General features: G+C 35.4%; 1 protein-coding gene across 1 annotated transcript in view; it reads left to right on the forward strand.

Annotated features, from left to right (window-relative positions):
• Positions 1-19,970, forward strand: part of PGR (progesterone receptor) — a 73,072-nt gene extending 53,102 nt beyond the window's left edge. Inside the window, exons 5-8 of the mRNA XM_072970759.1 lie at positions 6,932-7,076; positions 8,351-8,481; positions 16,621-16,778; positions 19,427-19,970. Coding sequence (XP_072826860.1) covers positions 6,932-7,076; positions 8,351-8,481; positions 16,621-16,778; positions 19,427-19,582 — 590 coding nt within the window. The 3' untranslated portion in view covers positions 19,583-19,970. The remainder of the gene's footprint in view (positions 1-6,931; positions 7,077-8,350; positions 8,482-16,620; positions 16,779-19,426) is intronic.
• Positions 19,971-20,363: the final 393 nt, after the last annotated feature.

Genomic DNA, 20,363 nt, shown 5'->3' on the forward strand with positions numbered 1-20,363 from the left:
AGCTCTTTAAGTTTGCCAAGAGAAGGATAATTTTAACATTTCTCAGAGAAAATAAAAAAGGTTAGATGCAGAATGATAATCATAACCAAGGTGACAGCATGCACGAGGGCCCCAAAGTGTGCATCTGCAGGTCCCCAAGAGGATTACCGTAGCCTGGTCGGGGCTTTCTCATTTCATCTTTGTCTATGCTCTTCTCCTATCTTAGACCTGTTACAGCAATTGTAGCTTATCTGACATCTTTCCCATAATATTTCAGAGATATCTTTGTTTCTATACAAGGGGACTTGCAAGATGCTTTAGCCTCAGGACGGTACATTTATAAATGATCTCTTAGGACACATTGCATCCAACATGTTGCATCTATGGATGAAGGGTTTTACATTGACTTTTAACTGTAACTTCAGTGGGTAGTATTTTCTTATTTGAAGCTTAAAGCAACACAGTATTTGCTAAATTTGAAAAAAGACCAAGAAATGTTCCTTCTGTTAAGGAACATTCAATCCAAGGGAATAGATGAGATACACAGCTATACAGTTGACCCTAGTAAAACTCAGGAGCTGGGAGCATCGACCCTCTGAGCAGTCAGGAATCCATTCGTAACTCTACAGTCAGCCCAGGTCTGCATCAGCAGAGTCACCCAGTCAAGCAACTGCAGATCATGTAGTGCTGTAGTGCTGAAAAAAACTCTGTGTGAGTGGACTCATGCGGTTCAAACCCGTGTTGTTCATGGGTCAACTGTAGGGGTATGTGAAAGTGACATTAGATGCAGATATTTTTTTAAAAAAGGGGGCCAGAAGAACATTTTTGGTTTCAGGGACAAGAGAAGGCTTCAGAGACAAGGTGTCAGTTAAAGTATACCATGAAAGAAGAATGAGGCTTTGATAAATCATGATAAGAAGAGGAAGCATTCCGGATAGAAAGAATAGTGTGGCTGGTGGTGTAATAAAAAGGAAATTATGAGACAGATTTGGTAAATATGAATGAGAGCAGCCTAAGCATGGTTCTCAATCTTTTCAAGTGTGAGGGTCCCTTAATAACATAAAATATGTTATCATATCTTCCCCTACAGCATCGTAATTAAAACTTTTAATAGCTGCTGATTGAGAAAATACACTTGTGCATATGGTTTCTCAAACACTACTACAATAAGTACTGGCCTCCTAGGGGTTTCCAGTATTAAAAAAAACTGACAATAAATTTATATTGGGGAGAATGGCAGAAAATAAATGTAGAGGCATATGTTACAGGCTGATCAAGGAAGGTCCTGAAAGTCCGGATAGGGTTTGGAAATTGAATAAGTGTTTATCCCCAGTCCAATTTCATCTTTCAATATCTCCGTCCTGTATATTAATACATTGTAGCAGAGTTGATGTGACAGAGAGGTTTGGGGGCAGTATTTCCTTTTTATATACTTATTCTTGATTCTTCTATTTGGTAAAAAAAAAAAAGAAAGAAAAAGAAAATCTATTCAGGTCAATGCTTTGACATTTTTAACCATATCTTTCTTCTTGGTCTTGGTTAGCCAGTGTATCATCAGTATCAGAAGACTGGAACAGTCCTTTGCCTGGTTGTATGCCTTTAAGCATCCCAGAATATCTTTTTTTTTTTTTTGAGTTGTAGTCAGTTTAGAATGTTGTGTCAATTTCCAGTGTAGGGCGCAAAATACCTTCTGAGTCACTAATGGCCATTGCATGTGTGACGGGATTTTTTTTCTTTTTTCCAAATCAAATGAGTAAATCAAATTACTTTCCTCAAAGAAACGATGGGAAAGAAATGAGATTAGTCTAACAGGAGTTAAGTCAGCTTTTATAAAGACTTGAAAAAATGATTTTTCTAACATCCCCTTCCACTGAAATTCCTATAGCTAGTGTCACCAAAACTTTTTACCTATCGAACCAGATGAATACGTCCAGCCCTCACCATGGTTCACATGCATCTGGGGCCACTGACAAAGTAACCATTTCTTGCTGGAACTCTTCCTTTGGTGGTCATCGCTTCCCTTCCAGGTAGATAAGTTTCTCTCAATTTACACATCTTCTGTTTCCTTTGTGGATTTGTTCCTCCACTCATACCATGAATTCAGCATTTCCTGGTTCCGTCTTCTAGTCCAGTATTTCCTCACTCTGCAAGGCTGGATGCGCTCATTCGTAGCCTTGTCTTCGACTTCCACCGTATTCTGATGACTCCTAATTTCGTGGTCCCAACCCAGACCCTCTACGGAACTAGTGGGCCATACATTTCTACTGCTTATTTCAGATTTCCACCTGAGTGAACTTCCAAGCCAACACGACGTACTTCTTAAGCCTGAAACCTTTTCCTGTATCTTGAAATGGCACCGCAGACACAATCATGGGTGTCATCCTCGGCTCATTTTTCTCCTTCACCTCCTGCCGGCTTCGTTATCAAATTCTGTCAGTTCTACTTATCGAATGTAGGATTCGTTACACATGCTACTTACACTTCTACCGCCATGGGCTCATTTAGATCCTCATCACTTTTCCCTCGATTTTGGTTGGAGCCCCCTCACAGACCCTATTCCTGCAGTTTCACGCTGCCCCCAAAACAGTCATCAGTCCTGCCACCAGAATCATCTTTGCAAAAACAAGGATAGTCAGTTATATTATCCTTTTCAGAACAAAGCCCAGACTTCTGGGCCTTATATCCGAGGCCCTTCTGTGTTGAATTTGCAACATTCTCTCTCACTCTGCCTCTTTAGAAACCTCTAAGGTTCAGTTCCCACAAAGCTCTTTGCACAATATCCTGCCTTCCTTTGTCCATGTTGCTTTGCCTACCTGGACGCCCTTCGAGGGTGCCAATCATCCATCACTTTCCTTAGAGCAGTTTCCCCAAGCCTTCCCAGACTGAGCCAAAGGCGTCTTTGCTCCACCACTCCCTGCCACTCTCCCCTTGCTTTGTCAACACACCGCTATCATATTTGGATGGTAGTTATGTTCTGCTTATCTGTCTCACAGGCTACAAGTGTTAAAGGCAGAAGCAACATCTTGCTAGTCTTTACATCTCGTTGCAAAGTAAGCTTCCAAGCCAGCATGACCTACTCTCTCCCAAAGGGGTGCTCAAAGAATTTTTATAGAAATCAAAATTATGAAATTGATAGGAAAGGACCACACTACTGTGAATCATGACCCATCAAGTCCTTACTCATAGGGTCATCAAACACGTGTTGGTGATTGCACGCTGCACTGGAGCTCCTTCGTGTTCCTCAGAGTTTACACTTTATGTCAGAAGGTGCTGAGACACCTTGCTGCAGACTGTTGCAGTACATGACAGTTTTTACAGGCGCACATCTGGACAGTTTATCAGAACTCTGGAATTAAGCCAGGAGAACCATGGAAGGTCATATAAGCCATGTGTAACCGTGCACTTTCTTTTCCATTTTTCTTAAAGCATTAAGGATTAGACAGCTTGTGACAGGGCTTTTGTCAGAAATTGTCGGGTCAAGTCACTTTAAAAGGAAAGGGCATTTTTCTTTACTACTTTTTGAACACAATTGCGGGTCATCCATCACTTCTCCTTGTGAAGGTTTTCGTTTTGATCGTCATCTCAAATGTACTGCGTTTACCTGATCATTATCACCAGTGGGAATTTGATCTCAGTGTTCCTGTCTTTGTTTCAGTATAAAGTAATGAATGATATTAGTTAATGGTAAAAAAAAAAATTGCCCTTCTGTACCAAGCATGTTCAAGTCAATTTAACAGTGTAAGCCTTCAAAATGGTAGAGTAAATAATGCTATTTTCTGAGCTGTTTTCCATTTAACATTTCCATTTCCATTCTTTATGGAAAGACTATACTTTCTACTATTAATATTGATAATTTCTTAAGTTTTAAGTTATTTCAGCAAGATTTGCCTTTGATACTGTAATATACTAAAAATGTTCCTTTATTTCTAGTCCTAAATAACCCCAGAATGAAAAAATGAACAAAAACCCCACAACAAAGGATAGGGTAGTGTAAATGTACATTTAAGTAGAATCTTTGTTTTTAAAAAAAGAACAGATCAATTGTTAAATGATCATATAAAATTTTAAAAACTGCTTAGAGATTAATATAAAACAAAGGTCTAGAGAGGAAAACATAGCATAGTAAGTTAAATATTTAGGTATTATAAAATAGTTTGTTTAGAAAGTTATAAAATTGTCTAAGAAAGGTATGGAGGATAATAAATATATTTCTGGCGATGACAGAGAACAATATATTAATGTTTTAATACATCAGAGTAATTCAACTTAACTTTCTGCCAGTCTGCCATTTTTCATATATATGTGAAATATAACATTTGTTATGTATATCTAGTAACATATAATATGTATATTCTAAACACATACATATTTGACAAATATGTATTTGCTGGTATGTATGAAACGTATATATGAAATGTTAATTCAGGAAAGTATACATTCCAGATAGGATACATAATTCTCATTTTGAATTTTCTTGCTATTAATAACATTTACAGTTTAGTGGTGTCATACTGGTTCCATGATATATAAATACATAAAATATATTAAAAATACATATATATACATATAAAATGCCTCCTAGATCTCATTTTGCTTTAATATTAGTGGTTTTCCATCAGACTGATTGATGGCCCTCCTGCAGCCATTGCTCCATCAGCAATTCTGTTACAGGATCTATTGGTAGACCAGTAACAGACCTCTGCATAGTGCTCTAAAATGTGCCTAATGATGCATTTGAGTGTCACTGCAGTTCTGTCAGCTAGTTATCATTATCACTGTGATTTTACTTACAAGGAAATTTAGATTCGTTGATCCTGAATGACTTGCACCAGGCAGCATTCAGTACACGGTAGAGCCAGAGCTTGGACTCGGGCCTTCACTCCAGAACCCCTTCCTCTCTGATGAGACAGACCACCAGTAGGCAAGTCTGTATATGCCTCCTTGAGGGCATCTTGCTTTGCAAAAATTTGGGAATTTTATTTATCTCTCATCAAATGATTCCGGACTTTTTTATATGTCAAAGAATGAATTATCCATTTTTTAAAGCCTGTAAAATAATCCGTTTATAAGCAGCATTTCTGTACTAGTTCTATTGTATTAAGAGTGATCCATAATTTAAAAAAAACCAAGAGAGGTAATATACAGACATGAACTTCAAATTTTGTATTTTTAGCTCTAGTATCTCCCCATACCTCTAATTCATAGGTATATGGATATTCCAAAGGTTCCTCAAACAAATCCAAACTTACTGTTTTCTCTCTAGCCTGTTTCTCCTCCTTTACTTTACCTCAGTAATGTTATCATCACCCACTGTGCAAGTTAAAAAAAAATTGCAAGATCTATTTGACTCCCTCTTCCTCTCACCTATATACCGTCAGTTGCCTGATTTCTTTGCTTTTACTCTTTAAACATTTCTCTGATGCAGTCTGTCTTCTCTGCTTCTACCTCTTGACTTATTTCAGGCTTACTATCATCTCTCTCCTGGCCTTTGGCTATAGCTCTGAACTTCTCTCCCTAGCTTTAGACCTGTTCCCTTGACTCACCTCCACATGGCGACCAATGAGTCATGCATAATATAAATCAGGAGATATACATATAGATATAGATACGTATATAGATATAGATAAAATATCACTCCCATTGCTCCTTAATAGGCATACGAGCCCATCAGTCTTGTATGGTCCCACATTTCCAAGCACCTCTTTGCCTCTCCCGCCTTTAAGTACATCAGTGCTGAGCTGGTCATCTTCCCCCAAGCAGGCAAGAAGAGAATTTGAAAGAGATGGAGAGAAAACTTTGACTACATAAGTCAAGATTTGCCCTTTCTCTGCCATTCTTCCTCTGCCATCAACGCCGGAGAAAGGCCTAAAAGAGGGAGGTTGTGAAGGCATGAAAGACCAGAGCATTCACACACACACACACACACACACCCCTACACACATCCATACACACAGACTGTAAACCCCTTAAGCCATATGGGACTATAGAACGAGACTGGATTAAGTTTCAAAAGGCAAAAGTGACCAGAAAACCATGGAATCTACCCAAGATTTAATTAAAGAATGTTAAAGAAAAATTGCAGCGCAATTGAAAGCAGTGATTTTAGAAAACCAGTTCATGTTTAAATCCCAAAGAAGTGCGATTCCTCAGCAGACTGCCTCTGTCCTGCTCAGGCGCTGTCTCCATTTTAGGACAGTTTCCCGAGCTCTTTGCTGCCTGGTTTGCTCCCTCTTCACCTTCTCCATCGCGGTCCTGATCTGCTTGTCTCTCCTGTTGAGTGGCAAGCTTCCTTCCAGGGCAAGGACCGTGTCCTCCTCATCTTCATAACCCCAGCATTTTGACACAGTGCCGTGCACACGATTGGCTCTCAATAAAGCAGCGTTGAATCACTGAATGATTGATTGACGTTTGATTCAGTTAGTGAATCCTCAGAATGATAAATCTTAGTGACTAATTTTAATGAATTTCAAAATCTCTTCTCCTTTTTTTCAAACTCTATTATAATTATTTCCTGATTTTTAGTGTAGATATATTGAGATTAAACCATTATATTACCCTACTTGTATCTATTTTCAAATTTTTATTTATTTTCAAGTTTTTTTTGACACAGTGACTTTTGTGATCATTTTATTTTTTATTCTTATTTTTTCTTATAATTCTTTTTAAAATTTTATTTTTATTGAAGTATAGTTGCTATACAATATTACACGTTATAGATGTACAGTTTAGTGATTCACACTTTTTAAAGGTTATACTCCATTTATAGTTATTATAAAGTATTGGCTATATTCCCTATGTTGTACAGAATATTCTTGTAGCTTATTTTATACATAATAGTTTGTCCTTCTCACTTCCCTATCCACACTGCCCCTTCCCCGTTCCCTCTCCCCACCAGTAACCACTAGTTTGTTCTCTATATTGTGATCATTTTATTTTTTAATTTGTTCTGCAGGTTTTCGAAACTTACATATTGATGACCAGATAACCCTCATCCAGTATTCTTGGATGAGCTTAATGGTATTTGCACTAGGATGGAGATCCTATAAACATGTCAGTGGACAGATGCTATATTTTGCACCCGATCTAATACTAAATGAGTAAGTAATAACTTGATTTTGTTGTTATTATTATCAACAGTATATATGTGGGATTATACATCTAGCATCCTAAATAATAGAATTTTCCTGAAAGGTTTCTCAGGATATTACTTGAAATGACAACATCAGCAGAATTGTATTATTTTATCAGTAATTTGATATTTGGAGCTTTTTTCTTTCAATGTATAGCGTTTGTCTCAAATCAGATATTTTTAAACTTCAAAAATGTATCAAGAAATATACTTAACGACAAAAGTAAATATTTAGTTTGCACATTAAAATTTTGTACGTTGGTAGTAATGAAGATAATGAAATAAATGAGGAATATTTTTGCTTGAAAGTATTGATTTACCTTCAAAAGGTAAAAATATTCTCTCTCTTCTCAGAGGAAAAATTAAACTTGTAATTTATTTAAAACATTGAAAGATAAATATTTCAAGATGCTTGCCTATATTTAAATTACTGTCATTAACTTTCTACATATAACTTGAAACTGAATAAGAATCTTTTCATGGAAATATATATACTGCTCTAATGGTGCATACTGACTCAGAATTACATAACATGATCATTACACTTGTATAAATAAGTCTTTAGAGATTACAGATAACTTTCATACACTCTAATCTATTTTATTCTACAATCCCTTGAAATTGGTAAGGAATCAGCATTTAGAATTTGTGTTTGTCTTGTCAGTTATTTAATGTGGCTAATGTTCTCTTTCTCCATTACCATACCTTTCCTCCAGGAAAGTTCACAGTATAACACTGAATACTCTAAACTGAATACACTGAACTATTCTATACCATTCAGTTTCTGTGAATTGAATTCACTCTCCCATTGGACTGTACACAAAATTTTATGTATTTTTTCCCACAAGAAAAATTAATGAGTAAATAAAGCCTTTCCTGAGTGGTCCTCAGCACCATGTCTCAGCTCCGACAACTTTGCTCTCCTTTCTTGGTTTAGGTTTTTAAAATGTGGGAATAAAAGTGAGAAACAACATTAATCTTAGTTAATGTGTATTTAATGTAATTTTCTAAACTTAAAATTTCTTAACCTCAAAAATCCAGCATTGTGAAAAAATTTAGAAGACGTTTAAAATTCCAAGTATTGAGTTTGTTTATAAAAAGTCATTTTCCTTAAGTAAGGTAGTTACTAAGTCTCATATTCTCTGATAAATTACATCAACCGGCTAAGACACTGTGTGTGTTTTTTTGTTTGTTTGTTTGGTTCCTGTTGCTTTTCCTTTTGTGTGTTGTGTGTGATGCAAGACAGCGGATGAAGGAATCATCATTCTACTCATTATGCCTTACCATGTGGCAGATCCCACAGGAGTTTGTGAAGCTTCAAGTTAGCCAAGAAGAGTTCCTCTGTATGAAAGTATTGCTACTTCTTAATACAAGTGAGTGAGCGCAAGTAACTTAATCCAAGATAATGTACTTCCTTAAAGTCTTAGACAACAATAGGGTCATATGATTATATATGAGGTATGAATCTTACATTCTATTTGCAGAAGGGAAACATCTGTAGACTATAATAAATTATTTCATGTTTCTCAGATTTCACCTGTCGCCTAATACTAAAGTAGCCTATCAATTCAACCAGTTTCTATTCCTTTCTAGATAGAACATGATTAAATGACTTTTTCATATTCATCCAATAAGATAATATAAACCAATTAATATTGCATAAACAAAAAGGATTTGTTCTACAAAGTATACAGTTTTATTTGTAGCTATTCTCTTTATGTTAGGATAGGCTAACTGTTATAACAAACAACTACAAGTATCAGTAGCATACTGCAATAGCAGGTTATTTATCACCCACAGTCAGTCCAGTGGGTTAGCAAGAAAACCCAGGCTCATTTCATCCAGGGGCTCTGCCCTTTGGAAGCAGCTTGGAGTCCTCCACTGGATCTGATTAGAAGATGAGTACTGAGCAAGGCAAGGTTAGGAGGCAAAACCCGGAAGTGTCTTCCACCCACATTCCATGGCCCATGTTAACTCCAGGAGAGGCTGGCACCCTACCTGTATACCCTGAAGAGGAAAATGGTATATTACGAAACAGCATTGGTCCCCAGAAGGACAGGCATATCCATCATTCTTTTTAATACACAAAAAGCATGCACCTCTGCCTCAATGGATCGCCAAGGATCTGGGTGGGTAAGTTTTAGAAATTGCTTTTACCTTTTACACTTTCTGTGCCCTTTCCGTGCACAGGTAGGTTCAGCCGTTGACTGTCTGAATTGATCCTTTCTTCACTCATAGTGATTTGAAAGGGAACCACAGGGAGCTAAGACCTTAGGTAGAAGGTGCGCCAAGGGTCTGTCTCAGCAGCATCTTTGCAGGGACCTCCTTCAAGTGGCCACCAATCTCACATGGTGGGGCTGGGGGAGTAGGGGGGTATACAGCAAGAGGAAAGGCAGAAAAACTGAACTCTTAAAAAGGAAGTTTACCTCATGAAACTTATGCCCAAACACAGACCAATTCAGAATCTAAGGATCCATAGCCCTGTCCCTCATCCTTGGAAACTCTTCAAGCCTAATTTGATGACAAAGTATGAAGTGGACTAACAGCACTGATACGGGACTGGCCAAGGGAGTCAACTGGAATAAATTTAGTAATAACAGCAGTTAACTTCTGCCCTCCTTTTCTTGACAGTAGTGGCTCCTACAGCAGATATTTCATAAATAGTCCTAGAAATCCAAAATTAGTTGATATCATTAACATAATTCTATATTTATGTAGAGGGCTGCATTATGCTGGGGGATCCAACAACCCCAAAATCTCAGTAGCTTATCAAAAACAAGTTAAGTGTTTATTATTCTCACTATATTTCCAGTGCAGATTGACAGAGAGGCTTACTGTCATCCTTCAGGTGGCCAGACAAATGGAGGCGACATCTCGACACATTTTTCCATAATCACTAGAGCAGTGGTTAAAGAAAAAAACGGGAGCAGTAAGGGAAGGAAGGGATATACGAATGACTTCCATTCACGCACCATAGAAAGCAAGGTTCTTGGCCACTTGCAGCTTCAAGAAAAGGGAAAAATCACCTATTTATTGGATAGTACTTAATACATATATTGTAAATATGTATTATAAATAATTATAAATATATGTTATTACATATAATAACTTGTGTAATATAATTTACACAAATTATAATCAAAATCCTAATGGAAATTTTGAGGAGAGACTTGGCAAAGCTATTGAAAATTTGTAAGTCTTGAAAAATAAATAAGTATTATAAAAATTTAGGAGCAGGGAGAGAATTAGAAAGCTACAATAATTAAGGGTGTGGAAGAAGAGTACATACACTGAATTGTTAGTCAAGTCAGACAGTACATACCAGAACTTAATATACTGTAATGGGAACATCACAAATTTAGGAGTATGGAACAAATAAATATTGTTAAGAAAAGTTGCTTTATATTTGGGAAAACTTAGTTTAGATAGTTAGTTCAAATTATACTCTAAAATAAAAAGCACATATTTGTAAACATGTCAGTTGTTAAAAAACAAACTAAAAGCGATACAAATGATTTAGAAATCTCAAGTAAAGAATACCTTTTTAAAAATAAATGCAGTAGGAAAGTTGGCAAAGGAAGTTTATTGACTTGATAAGTCACATTTGCCATTAAAAATTCAAAGACAGATCTCCAGGAAAATATGGCAGGTTAAACACACACTTTTACCATTGTTCCTTCTAAAACTACATGAAAATACTAGTAAAGGGATTTTTTTTAAGAAATAAAAGGGAAAGAGAATGGAAGAAAAATCAGTAGCAATAAAATTCTGGAAGCCAGCAAGCAGAACTAATTTGGCATACCTGAGAAGGTGGATTCTAAGCCAGAAGTTAGAAAAGCCAAGAAGCATCTTAATTGCATCACTGAACGTCCAGCATGTTTTGCAATTACTGACAACAGTGTTTTGTTTTTAATGAGAGTGAAAGTAGAGTTGAAAACACCAACTTCTTTTAAAAATCTGTTTCCAAATATCACCCAACCATGTAATTGTTTTTGTACAACTGAGGCAGAGATTGTAGATTTATTCTCTGAACAGTATATAACAGAAGGCAGCTGGATTAGTGAATAGCAGGCACTGATATTAGTGAGGGGTTCTATAGTGAAAACAGATTAAGGTTATATACCAAATGTTGAGGCACCATTCTCCAAACCCACCTGTCTTCTAGAACACTATCATCCATGTTTGTATCCTCCAGATAGGAGAATGAAAGAATCTTCTCTATAGAATTTGTTTAGCCAGAAAGAAAAAGAACTATACTAATATTAAGAGTTTCTCTTTGACATAGCTCAGCCAGATTGCCCTGAACTAAAGCTCACAGTCAATAAGGACCACCCATTGAAACAGAACTATCAGTCAGCTTCTTAGCTTTCTGCTCTTGAATATAAATAAATAGCCAAGACACCAGAGGGAGGTCTTTGATATCAAAGACAACAACAAAACAGAAAAAAAAAAAACAGAGGAAACAAGACTATAGGGAGATGAAAACTTAAAAAAAAACCTATCATTCTTTATAATGTAAGAGAACATACTGCATCCATAAAATAAGAACTGGATACATGAAAAAGGAATAGCACAAAGAAAGGAAAGACACCAAAATTACAACGACTGGCAGAACAGCTATCTATGAGAGCAACCTGAAGCCTAGCAGAAAAGGTTTTCCATAATTAAACACAGAAATAAGGAACCACAATGACACGAGTAGGAGGGATGGAGACATTATATAGTCAGGACTCACACCCCTGGGTCAGCAACCTACATACAGAAGGAATATCACAATTGTAGAGGTCCTTTCCAAGAAGCAAGGGGTCTGAGTCCCACATCAGCGTTCCCAGCCCCGAAATCTTGCACCAGGAAGATGACCCCCCCCCATAATAGCTCGCTTTGAAAACCAGTGTGGCTTATGTTTAAGAGAACTGGAGGTCTGTAAGAAACAGAGACTCTGCTCTTAAAGGGCATGTGCAAAATCTTGCATACTCCCAAGTCCTACCACAGTGAATTTGAAAGGAGCCTAGGTGTGACCCACTTGCTGATCTTGGAGAGCCTCCCAGAGAGTCAGGAGGCAACTGGTACTACCCCTGGGAACAAAGATGCTGGCAGCAGTCATTTTAGAGAGCTCATTCTACTGTGATAACCCAGGTGCTGGCAGGTATCATTTTGGAATCCTCTCTCTGGACTTTTAGCACGGGGGACATACCTGCCCTCTAGCAAACAGGCAACAGCCCCCAGTCACCCTAATTCAAAAAATATATGCATACCAGTGTTCACTGCAGCATTATTTTTAATAGCTAAGGTATGGAAGCAACCTAAGTGTCCATTGATAGATAAGTGGATGAAGAAGACATGGCATGTGTATATATGATGAAATATTATTCAGCCATAAAAAGAAATCTTGCCATATGCAGCAACCTGTATGGATCTAGAGGGTATTATGCCGAGTGAACTAATTCAGACAGAGGAAGACAGATATTAAATGATCTCATTTATATGTGGAATCTAAAAAACAAACAAAACAAAATGGAAACAGACTCATAGGTACAGAGAACAAATAGGTGGTTGCCAGAGAGGAGGGGATAGGGGAAAAATAGGTGAAGGGGATTAAGAAGTACGAACCTCCAGTTTTAAAATAAATAAGCCATGGACATGTAATATTTAGCATAAGGGATATTGTCAGTAATATTGTAATAACTTTGTATCGGGACAGATGGTTACTAGACTTATTGTGGTGATCATTTCATAATGTATATAAATATCAAATCATTACATAATATGCCTACAATTAACATAATATTGCATAAACTATATTTCAGTAAAAAATTTAATTAACTTAAAATAAGTCAAAGATCTAAATCTAAGACCTTAAACTATGAAACTCTTAGAATAAAACATAGAGAGAAAGCTTGATGACATTGGAGTTTACAGTGATCTCTTGGATATGACACTGAAAACAGGCAACAAAAAAAGAGATAAGGAAACTTAAAATTTAAAACTTCTGTGCATCAAAGGACACAACACCATAAAAAGGCAACCCATTGAATTGGTGAAAACATTGAAAATCATGTATTTGCTAAAGTAATATTAACATCCAGAATATGTAAAAAAAAACCCTACAATTCAACTGTAAAAAATAACCCAATTCAAAAATGGATAAAAGCCTTGATGGACATTTCTCACAAGAAACAAGCAGCCGTCAAGCACATGAAAAGATACTCCGCATCACTAATCATTAGAGAAACACGAATGAAAACTACAGTGTGATACCACTTCATACCCATTAGGATGATTACTTACTCTTAGAAAAACAAAGAACTGCTAGAAAAGAAATCAGAGCATATGCTGTATGACTTGACTGTGGTAGCGTTTTACATAGCTGAAATAACAAACACTGAATAGTGATCTGACCAATATTGTGAAAATTGTATCAGGAAGATGAGGAATAGGAATCTGTATGTGTGAGTGTGTTGGTGGTGTGGTGATGATAGATCTGGAGTATGGAAATAGAGCTACAGCCCCACTTTCTATACTGGAAAGTCAAAAGGTAAAAATGAAAAATCAAGTATCAGCACTACAAGGATGTTACTTAAAGCTATGGAAGGAAAGATGGAAAGAAATAGTTGAAAGAATTGAAAGTGTTTGCCTCTGGAGCATGAGAACATTTGGGTTGCCCAGGAGAATTCTCTTTCCCCTTATAAAGTCACAAAACTGATAAAATATTTTAAAATTATGCTTTAAACAATAAATTTAGGAAAATATTTCAATATAGCTTAGGGCCCTATAAATAAATTAGTACAAAACAAAAAAAAAATTAAAAACAACCAAATTACTAGTAAGTATAAAAAAGTGTTCAACCTCACTAATAATTTGAGAAATTAAAATGAGATGATATTTTATTTTTCTCTATAAGAAGCAAATATTGCCTAAAATGAAAATACTCAATCATCGCTACAAAACAGTTATATAGTAAGAAGCAGTTTAATAATAATAATTCCACTTCTAAAAATATATTCTTAAAAAATCAGAAGCAACATTCATTGTATTATTTAGACTACTAAAATATTCCAAATGCCAAATGATAAAAAAATGTATTTCCTATACATTTTTGTGATATGATGTTTTATTTGAGAATTAAAACATTCATTTTTGGAGAATTTTGAATGATATAAGTAAATATTCTCAATAGAATATTAGGAAATGTCTAAATAATCATCTAAAATATTAGATTGTAGGATCTCAGGTGACTTTTAGTTTTCTGTGTATTTTCTGTATTTTCTAAAATGTTTCCAGTGAATATACATTATTTTTAAGTTAGCTAAACCAAAAATAAGTATGATCTTTTTAAAGTGTTCTTATCTAAAATAGCATCTTGCTAACTACTCTTGACTCACCCTCTCCCAACTTACCTCTAATGTATTTACAAGAAATCCTAAAAACTCACACGTGGAATCAACAAGAATCTGAGAGAAAATTCTCAAATCATTTAATGTTGGATGCAATAATTAAGAAAACAATAATGAACGTAAAGAGGTCAAAGGAAATAGAAATATTTTGGAGAGCTGGTTCATCATGGAGCTGAAATCTAAGGAAAAGAATAAGAAAGGAGGCTAATTTTCAGAGCTGTCCCAGGAGCACAGGATACGAGCCTCGTGACTGGACTGTCGTATCCTGGGAGTGTGTTGTTACTGGTTGGTACTGAAAGGATGAGGCAGATGCGGTTAGATCTGCTTGTCTCTTAAGGAGGATGATTGGTTCAAGTTCTGGTCCTAAACACTTAGATGGACAGAGTGAAGGTGCTGGGTTACTAGTTTTCCAGCTCTTTAAAACCCAGTGGGAAAGCCATACTTCAATAATCAGAAGGAAAACTAATTTTATAATCATGTTTAAGAGTGAGGGGGACGTGAGGATTGGTTGGGAAGTTTTAAAAGAGTTATGGATGTTTAAAATAGCTGCTGACTGAAGTAGGAAGATGAGATCATAGACACACACAGCACATACATACACATGTATGTACAACAGTAAAGTTTCCAATTGGAGCAAAAATCTCATATGACCTAAATGACCTTTCTAAGTCCCTTTCATACTCAGGATCTGAGCTCTTGAAAACTCATAACCAAAGAGTTAACTTTTGGTTTCTGTTGATTTGTTATTTCTGCCCACCTTTGTTCCAAGGGAAGTGGAAGCCAAGGTCTGGTTGGGGTACAGGCAATAAAGTAGGAGTTTTCTTTTTAAAGATTTCTTTCTCTCTCTTTGCTGGCCTCATGCCATTAACTTGACTCAAATGAAGTACACTTCTTTATAGAAATATTTCTGGGGTCAAGGTCATAAATATATAGTTGCATGATCCAGAGATTCTGTGATTTTTCTCTTTCAGCAATTTTGATATAGTTGCAGGAAAAGTCAGAAATTTCATTTAAGGTTGATGTTTGTAGGACAAGTGCAACCAAAATAAAAGGAAACCAGGAAATCGGGAGTTCTGGTAATACAGTTGCTAAAGAAATCAACCAGGACATCTCAGACAAGTGACAACAGAAGCACCGAAAAGATTTAGGAGAAAACCTATGGGTAAACTGGCAATGTAGTAGAAATAAGAGAACTAGCCATAAGAACAGGAAGTTGTGCTTAATATTTGGATGTATGAATTAAAGATTTCAGAGGTAAATGTGTACATTACGAGGTAACATCATAAGGGGAATAAGAGGCATTCTCACTAAAATCAGAAGCAAACAAAATAGGGTTATTTCCATCACTGTTATTATTGAATATTGTTCTGGGAGTCTTAAATAATGTACTAAATCATGAAGCAGAAATGAGAGCTACAAGTATTGGAAAGGAGAAAATGAGGATATTATTTGAATATAGCACTGTCAAATACCAAAAAAAAACAAAAACAAAAATTGTTCAAATTTAAAATATAAATACATACATACATACACAAATAAGTAGAGTATAACCAAGTGGCTGAATAAAAGAGAAAATTCAAATATCAATATCTTTCTCTCATATCAGCAGGAAAGAGTGAGGAAATTTAATGAAGCATTGTTAGAATTACAACAAAAAAGATAAATTATCCAGGAATAATATTCAGGAATACTTCAGATTTATATAAAGTCAAAACTTTACAGAGATCCACATATTTGTTTACAAAGAGAGAAAGGAAAAGACCCGGCATACATGTATTGTAAACTGAATCAAAACCAAGTATTTGAGACAGGAATGTTGAATTATGTCAAGCGCTCCTTGGAGCACCTGCTAAGTCAGCTGCATATTCCATTGATAACAGCTCTAAAATAGGTAAGCTGAAATGTTCTTTAACTTACCTAATTGTTCTTACCATATTCTTCAAATGAACTAGAAGTTTATGGGCCCTAAAACTATCAGTAACACTCTTTCCTATGTAAGATGTTTGTTTCAAGAGTTGCATATCATTAGAAATCATTATACAGCTCAGAAATTTATATTATAAACAGCTAGAGTCATCTTTTTAAACATAACCATCACTTACAATTATTTTCTTACAGTTCCTTTGGAAGGACTCAGAAGTCAAAGCCAGTTTGAAGAGATGAGATCAAGCTACATTAGAGAGCTCATCAAGGCAATTGGTTTGAGGCAGAAAGGTGTTGTCCTGAGTTCACAGCGTTTCTACCAACTTACAAAACTTCTTGATAACTTGCATGATGTAAGTATTTTGTAAACATCAGGAATTATATTCTAAATTATATCTGTAACTTTTTAAAGGTTATATATAAATTTTACTTCATGCAGTTTCTTCTTTATATTTGTTCTTACATTTTAAAACAGTACTTTCATCACACTGCTCAGAATTTATATTGTACTTTCTTCATTTTCAGTGTAGGTCACCCAAATATCCTTTTACTAGTATTTGTATAATTTGAGAATAATTTAATGCTTGATAGGAATTGTGACACATTTTCCTGAAAATGCTCTAGAATATTTTAGAAAAGATTTTATGTATACAGGAAAAGCAAAGTTATGGATGTGGAAATTAAGACTCTCATACTATTTTGCATGGAGTTATAAGTCAGTAACAATGCTATTTGACAGTCTGGCAGTATGTAGCAAAACTTAAAATTTGCATGCTTTTCAAATTCCCAGTTTTTAGGATTTATCTTAAGTAAATAATTAGGCAAGTATTTAAGATATATATGCAGCATGCTTATACAAGAAGGGGAAAAACCCTTAGAAGTGCCTAACACCACAACTGGATTAATAAAATAAGAAACATGGGGTTAGTTAAGACATATTGTATACAAGCTTTTATCACTACTGTGTTTAGAAACCACACTAAAATAACAGTCAAGGTGTAGAAAAGCTGTCTCTTCACCAGGTTGGATTTGAAGCCTCACTCCTGAATATGAACAGATAGCCAAGGATCATTAGCCATTTAGATAAAGCTTCTAAAATGAAAGACAGAAAGCAAAATAAACAGAAAAAAAAAAGTAACTTGAAAGAAAAGGCACCAGTGCAGAGAACAGAAGAAATCTTCCCCAAAATTAAGATATTCAGAGAAATAAGAATGATGTTGCATCCATGAAACATGAATAGAAAACACTTAAAAAGGAACATTTAGCAAGAAAATACTTTTGGATAATTAAATAAAGAAGAGCAGAAATTAAAAATTCAATATAAATATAAAACTTGGGAAATATAAATCTCAGGAAAACTCAGAAAAAAATAACAAAAAAGGGTAAAGATATGAAAAATTAGAGTGAGAGCAAATTTAGGGAATTTTTCTAGGGGGTTCCATTCTACGATTAATATTAATTTCTAGAAGAAAGAAAATGAAAACCAAGGAGAGGAAATATGTAAGAAATTAGGAAACTTGCTGGGACTGGAGGGTATTTCTGGGTATAAGGTCCCAGTGTTCAGACACAGGACAGTTGAACCAAGGCACAGTATTATAAAATCCAGTATATCAGGAATAAAGAGAGAATTATAAGATACACCAATGAGAAAAGAAATAAGTCACATCAAATCATCAGGATTCAGAATGATACGGGACTTCTCAACAGCAGTACTGGAACCCAGAAACGACGGAACAGTACCTTCAGAATTTTGAAGGAAAGGAAACTCTTCAAAGAATTTTACACCAGCCATACCGGCAAACAAGTAACATTACATGAAAGTATTTTCAGACCTGCAAGGTCTCATGGAGCTTCCCTCAAATATAAACTTTCTCAAGGGCGTCTACAGAATTTCTTACAACAAAACTCTGGAGTGGGCCGAAGACAATGAAGATTCAGGCCGGGACAGATGCAAAGGGGTGTCAGCACGTTAACCTGCGCTTAGGCGCCATTGGAGCAGCCGTGCAGGGGGTTTCCGGGTACTAGCACCGAGAAAACAGACGGAACTGAGAGATTACCAATACGTCTGAACCTACTGAAGGGAGTTTTCACAGCTCTGTCAGAGAAGTTGACTATGACTTTGAGATGAAAAGAAGAAACAAAGGAGGCAGAAACATGAGGTGATTAGCCCTAGCAAGATTAAGATGAGTCACATAAGAAAGGAAATGTAATCCAGCAGGAAATAATAAAAATCTCGATAATGTAAACGCTAGGTATTGATTTGGCCAAAAATTGAGATACAACTATATAGAGAATAGGAGAAGAACATGTGTGTACGTGGGGATGGAGGGGGCGGTTATAGTACAGAAGAGCTAAATCTTCATTTAATAGAAACTCAATCATGTAAAATCTGGAAGACAAAATCTATTAGAAATACAGAGAGAAATATCAAACAACGCAGGTTAAAAAGGTTGAAAGTAGTTGCACATGTGTTGTTACTTCTGTTTCGTTGCTGTAAGTCTTATAGTACTGTTTGACTTTCAAAATTAAGTACATTAAATCATTTTGAAAAAATTAAAATTAGATTAAAATGGATGACTTTGGGTTGTTTGTATTGAAATAGAAGTCTTTATATTGTGATATGAAAAAGCTAGATTAAGGAATAGACTATAAAATAATTGCCTTTTTGGAAATACATGCATGTGTGCGTATTATGTGTGTGCCTGAGTACGTATAAAAAAGAAAAAAAACTTGAAATACACCATAATGTTCACAATGGTTGTCCTGAAGGATTCCAAAAATTACTTCCATTTCTTTAAATCCTTCTGTATATTAGAGTATTTCCTCATGAGCATGTAATATTTTACATATTATTCTAGAAAGTGGAGAGGCTTGTTTTCATTTGGTTAGAAGAAAATATCTTAAGTATTTCTGTTGTTAGAAAAATAAGCTGCCATGTTTGAACAGTATGTGAATTTATTATTTTTCTTACATGCTTCTTATCCATTTGTTAAACCAACAGCTTGTCAAACAGCTTCATCTTTACTGCTTGAATACGTTTATCCAGTCCCGGGCACTGAGTGTTGAATTTCCAGAAATGATGTCTGAGGTTATTGCCGCCCAGTTACCCAAGATCTTGGCAGGGATGGTGAAACCTCTCCTCTTTCATAAAAAGTGAATGCCGTTTTTAATCTTTAAAAAATTAAATTTTGTGGTATGTCTGTTTTTGTTTTCGTCAGGATTATGAGGTCTTGAGTTTTTAAAATATTCTTCTCAAAGCCTTACATTTATAACATATCATACTGTGTACATTTCAGAGACAAATTGTGAGGTTTCAGTTGTTTTCCTTTATAAAGCGTAACTTGAATTTTTAATGTTTTTGTGTAACCATATTTTCGTTAAGAGTTTACAAGATTGGAAAAGTATTAGATTGATTGCTAAAGTTAATATTAACCGTATCATTTCATTACCATTTAGGTGAGATTTTAAACGTTCACATCTAACAAATCTACTTTAGAGGAAAAAAAAATCTTAACACATAAAAATAAAAAGCTATTATTATGTGCTCTTTCTATGTAGCTCCCTTTGTCTCCCTGATAATATTTACAAAACAGAAACCTTAAGATGGTATGCAGAATTTTGTCTACATGGGTGTATGTACATTTTTGCAAGGAGGAAATTTTATAACCTTCATCAGATTTTTCCAAAGAGTTTTTAATGCAAAAAATATTTTAGAAAAGAGTTACAAATTTTTGAAATAGATTGAAGCTCCTCAAGCTAGGAAAACCAGCTCATATGTTAAGACTGTTTCCCAGATTGGAAACACAAACCTCTAAGGAAGTTATTAAGTAAAGCCATGTTATTATAAGAGAATTACGGGTTTTGTAGTTTTTTGCTAACCTGTTTGGGGAACTGTCCTCTAATAAGGTATTCCGAATAGAAATAGGAAGTCAGAAGAG

This window comes from Vicugna pacos, chromosome 10 (assembly GCF_048564905.1).
Source record: "Vicugna pacos chromosome 10, VicPac4, whole genome shotgun sequence".
Classification (NCBI taxonomy): Eukaryota; Metazoa; Chordata; class Mammalia; order Artiodactyla; family Camelidae; genus Vicugna; species Vicugna pacos.